Source organism: Tarenaya hassleriana, unplaced genomic scaffold (genome assembly GCF_000463585.1).
Source record: "Tarenaya hassleriana unplaced genomic scaffold, ASM46358v1 Cleome16, whole genome shotgun sequence".
NCBI classification, from domain to species: domain Eukaryota; kingdom Viridiplantae; phylum Streptophyta; class Magnoliopsida; order Brassicales; family Cleomaceae; genus Tarenaya; species Tarenaya hassleriana.
In genome coordinates, this window is record NW_010965019.1 from 2,868,349 (window position 1) to 2,878,733 (window position 10,385).

Here is a 10,385-nt window from a genome sequence, read left to right on the forward strand (position 1 = left end):
AAGAGAACTCAAAAGTTAATCGTGGTCGTTTTGGAGTAGTCTTAGGATAGGTGACCTCCTGGGAAGTACTTTCCGGAATGTGTGCGAGTGAGGACAAAACACGGTAAAAGGTCTCGTGTTGGTGTGTGAGAACGACTTTGACATTCCGTAGCGGCCTCGGGTCGTTACACTTTCCAATAGGTCACTCATCCTGAGATTGCTCCATAGTCAACACGCTTAATTTTATAGTTCTCTCGTGATAGTCAACCGAAAAGGAAGGTGCACCTTGTTACTATGAGTAGTCCAACTAGTTTTTTATGTTATCTTAGACCGTATATCTCACACCTATAAAGTCCTCAGATTTCACTCATTCCGGTGCGTTTAATTCATTCCTTAACTCTTTTGCCTTAGTGGTACTCGGGGACTCGCTCCTTGATCGTGCCATCTGTACCGGCGAACACTCCCAACCCTCATCATAGTTCGGATATCACATGTCCACCAGCTTCCGCCTGGTTCATCCTCGAACCAGATCGTAATGGGAGAGTACCGACTCTGATACCATCTGTAACGACCCGCGACTGCTACAAACGCCGAAACTGTCCTCACATCAACACGAGACTTTCTAGCGTGTTTTGTCCTCACTCGCATGCATACCGAGATACTATCCAGTAAGTCACTCATCATGATATTGCTCCAGAGTCAACACACTTAACTTTAGAATTCTTTCGGGATAATCAAATGAAAAGGTAAGTGCACCTTGTTGATACGAGTATCCCAACAAATTCTTTTATATTATCTTAGATCGTATAGTCTCACACCTATACAGTGCTCGAATCTCTATCATTTCGGTGCGTTCGATTCATTCTTGTAATCCTTTGCCCTTAGTGGTACTTGATGAGTTACTCCTTGATCGTGTCATATGCACTGATGAACACTCCCGACCCTTATCATATCTCAAATTGTATGATAGTAATTGTTTTATTTTGATAGTATATTAACATTTTATTTTGTCATCTATGTAGATAGAATTACATAATCATTGTATAAGAAAATTATATATATCCAGATGTAAACCCTAAAAGCAAAGGAAGAGATATTATATGATATTAATAGAGATTATAAAGATAAATCACACATATGAGAAAAAGAAAAAAAACTTAGATAGAGATTCTAACATTCATAACCAAATCAAAAGCAAACAAAGAGTGTCAAGAAGACACAACAAAACCTTGATTTTTTATCGATAAAAAATGTAATAAGAACGATAAAGGGTGAAATAGTGGAAATATATTTTTTTATCTATTAAGAAGAAGAGTGTCAAGATGACGAGAGAGAATACGAAATCGAGATTGATGTTTTAATAATAAAAAGAAATAAAATTATCTTATATCGAAATCCACTCTTATAATACCATCGTAGAATTTGAGAAAATTGCATTAAATGCTTTTAAAGTGATTATATACATTATACTAATTCTAAAACTAAGAAAATAGAGAGATTATAAAATATGTAAAAGGAATATTTTATGGATATATAGATATTCTATTATATATATATATATATATATAATTCCTATGAATGGGGATAGACAAAATAACCTAATCGCATAAATAGAATTAAATTTGGTCGTGGTCGTGGAAATGCTAAATACTACACCATAATGACATATGGTAGTTGTACGTATATGATATTAAACGTTGTTTAATTATTTGTACTGAAGACTATGGTTCCAAAAGTCAACGGATGTTAATCACTTGGACAAGCGTGTGCGCTTTTGAACCATGAGCTTGTTAGAGGCTAATTTCATCACTTGGATTAGAAAAGCCAATGCAATGTACAGTTTGACAAAAAAACAAAACAATAGAAGAAACATAACTTATCAATTGAATTAGACAGTTGGAAGATACGAAACAATGATGTAAAAGTGTAAGTAATGATTGATTTAGTGATTGGTTGCAAGTTGAATAAATAAATGAATTAATGGCCATTTGCAGCCGCAATTATATATTGTAATGAAACCTATATTTAAATTTTAAAAGTAATCTTTTATAAGTTAACATTCAAGTAAAACAAATAAGAAATAAACTCAAAAATTAAAATAATCATTTGAAAGATATCAAATAATGGTATAAAAGTTTAAATAATGCTTGATTTAGTAATTGTTTGTAGTTCAACAAATAAATAAATAAATTATTCAAATAATCTATGTCAATTTTAACCATAATAATATATTTAAAAATTGTATAAAAATAAGAAATATGTGCAATATAAATATATTTCATATATATATATATATATATATGAGAAACCATAATAATATATTTAAAATTGTATAAAAATAATAAATATTGTGCAATATAAATATATTTCATATATATATATATATATGAAAAAATATTTTAAAATAAAAAATGAAGATTAAAAAATAATAAATTGAAACAAAAGTTATGAAATATACAAAGATAAAATTTAAAGGATATGTAATAATTTATTAAATTTTTTAAAAAATTATCATAAAATTTGAGATTCTTTTATTATGTATTTAATATTTTTTTAAATCTGAATAATATATAAACACTGAATGACGTTAATTTTTTTTAATATATTATTATTTAAAAATCTTGTCAATTAATAAAATAATCTTAAGAAACAAATAAAATCATTTACAAATATATTGAGATTTGAAAAAATATTTTTCTATTATTTTTGGAATAACAAAAATTGTATAAAAAATTTGTTGTAAATATATTATTTACATTTTATAAAACTGTTAGAAACATATATGATAATAAAATATATTATTATGTAACTTGATGAAATCAAATAAATATATTTGTAGATAATTAGTTACATATCTCACACTAAAAAATCACATATAAATATTTAAATATGAGAAAACAAATTTTAATTTTAAAATATATATATTATAAAAAATAAAATATAAGATATAAAATATATTTTTAAGAAATATACAATATAGATTTTATTTATTATTTTAAATATAATAGTTTATTTACTTTTAAAAATAAATAAATCTACTGAATAAACATAAAAAATGTTTTAATTTGTAATTTTGAATAAAAAATCATATTTTTGTTTTTGTTTGCGTGGGATAAAAGAATATATTTTGTCCATGTAGATTTTATATAACTATAAGATATAATAAAATATTCAATATTAAATTTATGGATAAATATTTTTAGTTTCGTGATCAAGATTTAGTTTTTGCAGTCATCTTTTTTTTTTTTGTTGTTAAAGGTCAATTTTATACAAAAAATAGATAATGAATACAAAGTCTCAATAATTTGAGAATCTACGACCGTTAGCCCGCTAATTACAAAAGAGAGATTGAATAATTATGGATAAGCTTTCCACCATATAACCGAGTAGCTCTTCTATGTTTCAGCGGTCATGTAAAACCAATCCTCCAATAATGGGTTGTTCTGTTGTGGGTTCGATTCTTGCATTGCAAATATGCTACTCCGCACCGTACGGCCAATTTTGTTCCTCTCTCGCCACATAGTGTCGCGAATTGCCAGAAGCAATCATTTGAAGAGAATATGTCGATGCCGATATAGAACTTTTAAGAGTATGTTTTATTATTATGATTACGAAGGCTATATATAGTAAGACTTTGCTATCAGCTTCCTATAATCCAGCATTCCATAACTATAATTGATTTACAAAGATATGCAAAGATATTTCGAGATATTCCAATACGCCCCCTCAAGTCGGTTGACCGGAGGTTAATCCGAGCTTGACGCAGAGATCTTGAAAGGAGCTCCGAGGTAGTGATTTAGTGAGAACATCCGCCAATTGGTCTTTTGAGCTGACGTACGACACTCGAAGTTTGCCTTCTTCTACTTGACTGCGGACAAAGTGATAGTCGAGTGCCAAATGCTTCATGCGCGAATGGAACACCAGGTTGGCACTAAGGTAAGTTGCTCCGATGTTGTCACAGTACACTGCCGGTGTTGACGACGAGGCTTGGCCGAGTTCACGAGCAAGGAGACAAGTCACCGAATCTCCGCCGAGGCATTGGCAATTGATCGATACTCGGCTTCCGTTGATGACCGAGAGTAACCAGTAAGTTTCTTGGAAGACCATGAGACCGGATGACGTCCGAAATAAACAATGTACGCTCCCGTCGATTTGAAGTCTCCATGATCACCTACCCAGTCCGCGTCACTAAAGGCATGCAGGGCCGGAACATTGGTGGCTGTGAGAGTGATACCCTTGTCGCGAGTTCTGGCTAAGTATCGGAGAACACGTTTCGCCGCTGTCCAGTGTTCATCCGTAGGGGCGCCCATGAACTGGGAGAGTTTATTTACCGCAAAACTGATGTCGGGTCTAGTGAGAGACAAGTATTGAAGACTTCCGATAACTGCTCGAAATTCGGTGGGTTCTGCCAACTGTGTACCCGAGCCTAAGGTGAGTCTGGAAGTCGAGGCCATGGGAGTGGTGACCGGTTTAGCATCATACATGTTTGTACGCATGAGAAGGTCATTTATATATTTCCGTTGCCCAAGAAACAAGCCTGAATGTGTCCGAGATGCTTCCACGCCCAAGAAGTACGATAGAGCTCCTAAATCTTTAAGAGCAAACCGAGTCGAGAGTAAGGCAATAAAGTCAGCAATCCGACTAGAACAAGATCCCGTCACCAGCAAGTCATCCATGTAGACCAACACAAAGAGTTGAACTTGTGCATTCCAAAGGATAAATAAGGAGGCATCGGCTAAGGAGTTGACGAAGCCTTGAGCAAGAAGAAATGACCGTAATTCCGAGTACCATGCTCTTGGTGCTTGCTTTAAACCATAAATTGCCTTGTGGAGCTTGCATACAAAAGTGGGATTGTCTTTGTCGACGAATCCGGGGGGTTGAGTCATATAGACTTCCTCGGAAAGACGACTTTGAAGGAATGCGTTATTGATGTCAAGTTGCTTAACATGCCAATCGTGAGTGACAACAATGCTGAGGATGAGTCGGATCGTAGTAGGCTTCACAACCGGGCGAAAAGTTTCCTGAAAATCCACGCCCGGACGTTGATGGAATCCATTGGCCACAAGACGAGCTTTATAACGGTCAATAGAGCCATCGGGATTTTTCTTGATGCGGAAAACCCATTTGCACCCAACTGTGTTTGTGACATTTGTCGGTGAAACCAATTCCCATGTACCATTGCGTATAAGAGCATTGAACTCTTTGCTCATGGCATGACGCCACTTTGGGTCCTTTAAAGCTTGGCTGACGGACGTGGGTTCCCTGTTGGATTTGGTGACAGAGGCAGCAAGTGTAAGTTTATGAGCGGGCTTAATAATGTTGTTTTTAGCTCTTGTTGTCATCGGATGGCGGTTCCGAGGCAGAGAAACAGCAAGAACAGGTTGAGACGAAGTAGATTCAGCCGTCGTCGTCCGTGTGTCGGAGACATGTAGAATAGCAGCCTCTGCAGCCTCAACTTCGGGCAGGGAAACCTCCTCTGTTCTCGCCGGTGAAGATTCCTTGCTCAGGGGTGCCAGAGATGGAGTTTGAATGACCGGCGGCCTGTAAGAGGGGACACAAGACACAAGAGAATCCGTGTAGAAGGAGGGTTCAGTGGCTGAAGAGGATTGAGTGTTGTGTTCGGTTGCAGCAAATGGAAACTTTGACTCGTGGAAAATGACATGCTGAGAGATAAACATACGAGATCGAGAGCGATCAAGGCATAGGTAAGCGCTTTGAGTGGTCGAGTATCCTAGGAAAACACAAGGTGCAGATTTTGGTTCGAGTTTGTGGGAGGTATATGGACGTAACCAAAGAAAGCATAAACATCCAAACACTCGGAGTTTGTCATAGTTTGGAGGGGAACCGAAAAGAGTTTGAAAGGGCGATTTCATGTGTAGAGTTGGGGTAGGCATACGGTTAATAAGATAGACCGCTGTGGTTAGGGCATAAGACCAATAGGAGATAGGTATAGATGCTCGGTGAAGAAGTGACAGTCCAGTTTCAACAACATGTCGCTGTTTTCGTTCGGAGATGCCATTATGCTCGGGAGTATGAGGAGGAGTGGTGCAATGAGAGATGCCTTGTGAAGCAAGAAACGATGCTAGGGCAATATATTCGCCACCATTGTCGGAGTAAAGGGTTGTGATTTTAGTCGAAAATTTGTTTTCTGTGAGGGCTTTGAATCGAATAAAGGTATCACGAACTTGAGATTTTTGTTTGAGGGGATAAAGCCACGAGTAACGGGTGAAGTGATCAACGAAGAGAACATAGTATTTGAATCCGTCAACCGAGATAATCGGTGAGGTCCACACATCAGAGTATAGTAGTTCAAGGGGACGAGAGGATGATAAAGTAGAATTAGAAAATGGAAGTTTATGACTTTTATTAACGGAACAAGAGTCACAAGGCAAAGAGATGGTATCCCGAGACAATGGCAAACCAAACTTAGACACGGCATGTTGTAAAATCGAACTAGAAGGGTGACCTAAACGAGAGTGCCACTCGGACAAAGTGGACTTTAGACACGTAAAAACTTGAGGAGATGATGACGAAATGAAAGGGGAGACCGGCCATTCATAGACTCCATCTTTAGGCTTTCCGGTTAGGAGTAGCGCCCCCGTGCTTAGATCCTTCACCTGAAAAGAACAAGGGAAGAATTCCACCGACACGTCGTTAGAATTGCAAAGTTGATAAACCGAAATGAGATTTTTCTCCATATTAGGTACACACAGCACGTTGTCGAGAGAGACATGTCGAGTAGAGGAGGGTAAAGATAATGAACCAGTATGTGTGATAGCTAAAGCCGAGCCATCACCGAGCATGACTTCATCGGCGCCTTGATAAGGTTGATGAAGTGACAGGTTCTGCAGATCCGATGTTACATGATGAGAGGCACCACTATCCACCAACCATGGTCCGTAATCATACGGAGAAACAACAGTGTGGTTGGCCCTCGGTTGCCATGGTCGAGGAGAGGGAGACCATGTCGAACCAGATTGATCAGAAGCCGATATCAGACGGAACTGCGAGCACCGCTGGGCATTGTGCCCGTGAATCCCGCAGGCCTGACAACGACCATTGTAACCTCGGGAATGACCTGTAGAAGATCGGTTCCAATGTGACCCACGAGAGCCACTGTTTCCGCGAAACTGTTGGCGAGAGCGAGAACCTGTGGGATTCGCCGTAACCGGAAAGGTAGACGAATTAGGAGCAACAGTGGAGGCAAGCTTTGCCTCATGGTTTATCAGCTTTTCATGAAGCTCTTCTACGGTAATGGCCACGTCTTTTGCATGAACCATGTCGACAATGGGCTTGTATTCTTCAGGAAGGCCAACAAGTATCGCTTCGAGTAGATCCTCAAGATCAAGGGGTTTTCCAAGGAGAGCCAACTCATCAGATTTGGAGACAATGAACCTGATGTATTCGTCAATTGTTTGAGTTCCTTTGACAGATCTCTTGATCTGGTCACGAAGTTGGAGGAGATGACCTCGGGAGGCCTTGCCATAGGTGTTAGCCAGAGTTTTCCATGCATCGCGGACAGAGGCAGTACGAGCAACCATTGGTTGCAAATTCACCGAGATGGCTCCGAGAATGGAGCTAAACAACAATCGATCTTGTTGCTTAAAGGGCACGAAAGCGGGGTTGGGAATGAGCACATCGTTCTCGAAGATCATGGCAGGCGGCACCACTGTGTTGTTGAGGACAAAGCAATCGAGTTGATGTCCTTCTAGCAGGGCTAACACTTGAATACTCCAGGTGATATAATTTGTCGGGGTTAACTTGGTGATATTTGACATATTGACGTTGAGTAGTGTCGCTTGCGGGTTCGTCGGATTGAACGAAGTTGCTGTTGCAGGAGCTTCGGTTTGAGACATGATTCTGGGTTTTCGTTACAGCGAGTCGGAGGAGGGGTTGCAGACAGTGATTGTCTACGTCGGCGGCTAGGGTTTCAAAAAAAGTCGTGAGACTAAATGGCTCTTGATACCATATAGAAATTTTAAGAGTATGTTTTATTATTATGATTACGAAGGCTATATATACATCTGTAAGACTCTACTATCAGCTTCCTATAATCTAGCATTCCATAACTATAATTGATTTACAAAGATATGCGAAGATATTCCGAGATATTCCAATAGGTGAAAGGAGTCTTGGGTCGGAGTATCATACCAGTGTATGTAGTCCTGTGGTCTCGAAGGTGGTCGAACGCAGCATCTCTCCGCATAGTGACGCCATATATATTGCTGCACTGAATCGGCATTCGAAAAAGATGTGGCTTTGTGTCTCATTCGTTCCACAGCATAATAAGCAGTTCCCTTCCATAGAACTGTAATAGCTTCTTTAGAAATCAACAATCACATTCAAAAGTCCGTACATAAACATATGAATATTGTCTCTAGTCTAGCTTCGTACCAAGACTCAGAAAAGTTGTTGTTTAGTTATTGGAACATGTTTCGAATGATTAACCTATTGCAATATTCATTTGGAAATGGAGGAAGCTGCCTGAAGGAGACAGTCATGGAGAGCTTCAGGGGCAGAAAAGAAGGCGGAGTGATCGCTGTCTTCAAGAACAAACTGTTGAGAAGGTGGCCAACGATTCACTATACAGTCTTGAGCCGATGGAGAAAACATGTTATCTTTGGCTGTCTTCACATAAACACGTGGAATAGCTTCAATCTCGGGTGCTTTCTCGATTCTTCCAATGCCTTCGAACGCATTTATAGGCGATGGTCGCAGTAGTGTCGTGGCTAGTGTGTAATCCTGTAAATAGTTCAGGATGTATAAAACTATACATACATGCATAACTTTCAAAAGCAAGCCTTTGTACATGTTTGTGTATACATGTGTATATATATATATAGGGTCACCTCCATAGGGCTCTGATTGTAGTACGTTTGACGAATGTACTCTGGTTTCATCATCATGCTCGTGGGAGGCTTGTCCTTTCCGTTCCCGTAGATGTATTCCCATTTACTCTCGTGTTCGTTTTGCACTCCTTGATGAAACTATTGCCATTTACGTATTATTCTTTCAGATTTCCGAACAAAGATTTCGGTCTCGTGTTTAGGAAGAAGGTTCTTGTGCATGAGATGACTAAGAAAACATTAGACCTAATTTATTACAGAATATCTGATCCGTTATATATCTATGATTATTTGGTTGGAATTTGTTTTAAACTTTTCTTCTTTTCTATATTGAAGGAACTTATTCTACATTTTTATCAACATTACCCAAAAAAATTGTTATGATATTTTAATGTGGTATCAGAGTGAAACTTTCAACTATGAAGATTGATTTTTTTTTAATTAATTGTTTTCTTTGTTGTTTCAATCTTATCTCTTTTTTTTTTTTTCATTTTCTCCATAATCATCTGTCAAAAATCTAATGAACGAAACGATATAATCGGTTATATATTCTAATAATTATCCCGTGTCTCCATATACCCAGATTAAACATGAAATTTTGCTAAACGTGGACAAATTTGAGAAGATATTTGTGTTGACTTCATTTAGTTAGTGAGTTTAATCAATAAAAAAAATTCTCAGACATATACATACAACTATTGGTGGTTACTCACATTTTGTACAGTCGGTGGAACAGGGCTTCCAGGTTTAACCATGGCTGCTGCAACATAAACTGACATAGAAATTCGGTGAGGAAACGAGCACATGGCAGCCGTCGCGCTCCCTCCTCCAATGCTGTGGCTGACCAGTATAACCTGTAAGTTCAGTTCCACACATATACATATATACACACGTGTTCTTTTTGTTGCACATTCTAAGCGAATTTATGGAAGAATTATAACAAGTCTAGTACTTTCTCATTGCCCGGGAGCTCGGATAAGAAATCGAGGAGAGGTTTATTGTATTCTTCCAGCGAGGAGATTGTATTTGGATCGGCGAGATTTATGCCGGCACCCTTGAGGTCTATGCATGTAGCCTTGTGTCCATTCTCACACAACTTGTTCTTGAGCTTGTACCAGCACCACGCCCCATGTCCCGCACCATGCACAAACACAAAATGATGATGACGATGATGATTGTTCATGTCTCCCTTAATTTGTTGCATGTATATGCATTTGAGAACGTGTGTGAGAATACATATATACACTATATATATATGGAATGTAGTGTTCGAGTTATCAGGCGCAAAAGAGGTTGTAGACAGTACTTATGAATCTGATTGGTTGTCTTAAGTTTGGGTCATGTCCATTCGTTTTAGGGAATCCTTATCTTTTACATGAAATCAACTTTGCCAATACTATGTAAACATTCTTTTATTTATATATTTATCTTTACCAAAAAGAAAAACATTGCCAATACTCTGAGACTATATGTAACTTTCCCTCAGTGTCAAATTCGAGACCGAGACAGATCTGGTGCAACACATTGAATCTCCATTTTCTTGAAAATTATGGAGAGTTC

At 38.0% G+C, this 10,385-nt stretch overlaps 1 protein-coding gene across 2 annotated transcripts; it reads right to left on the reverse strand.

Annotated features, from left to right (window-relative positions):
• Positions 1 to 8,277: 8,277 nt before the first annotated feature.
• LOC104809631 (methylesterase 18) lies at positions 8,278 to 10,135 on the reverse strand. 2 transcript variants are annotated; one of them, XM_010535677.2, is made up of 4 exons: positions 9,778 to 10,118; positions 9,539 to 9,679; positions 8,829 to 8,966; positions 8,278 to 8,721 (listed from the first exon to the last, which is right to left on the reverse strand). In XM_010535677.2, exons 1-4 carry the CDS (start codon positions 10,027 to 10,029, stop codon positions 8,440 to 8,442), a joined length of 813 nt encoding a protein of 270 aa, XP_010533979.1. In that variant the 5' UTR covers positions 10,030 to 10,118; the 3' UTR covers positions 8,278 to 8,439. The 2 variants fall into 2 exon arrangements, with proteins under 2 accessions (XP_010533979.1, XP_010533980.1); XM_010535678.2 differs by lacking the exon at positions 8,829 to 8,966 and having other exon boundaries at positions 9,778 to 10,135.
• Between the last annotated feature and the right edge of the window lie 250 nt (positions 10,136 to 10,385).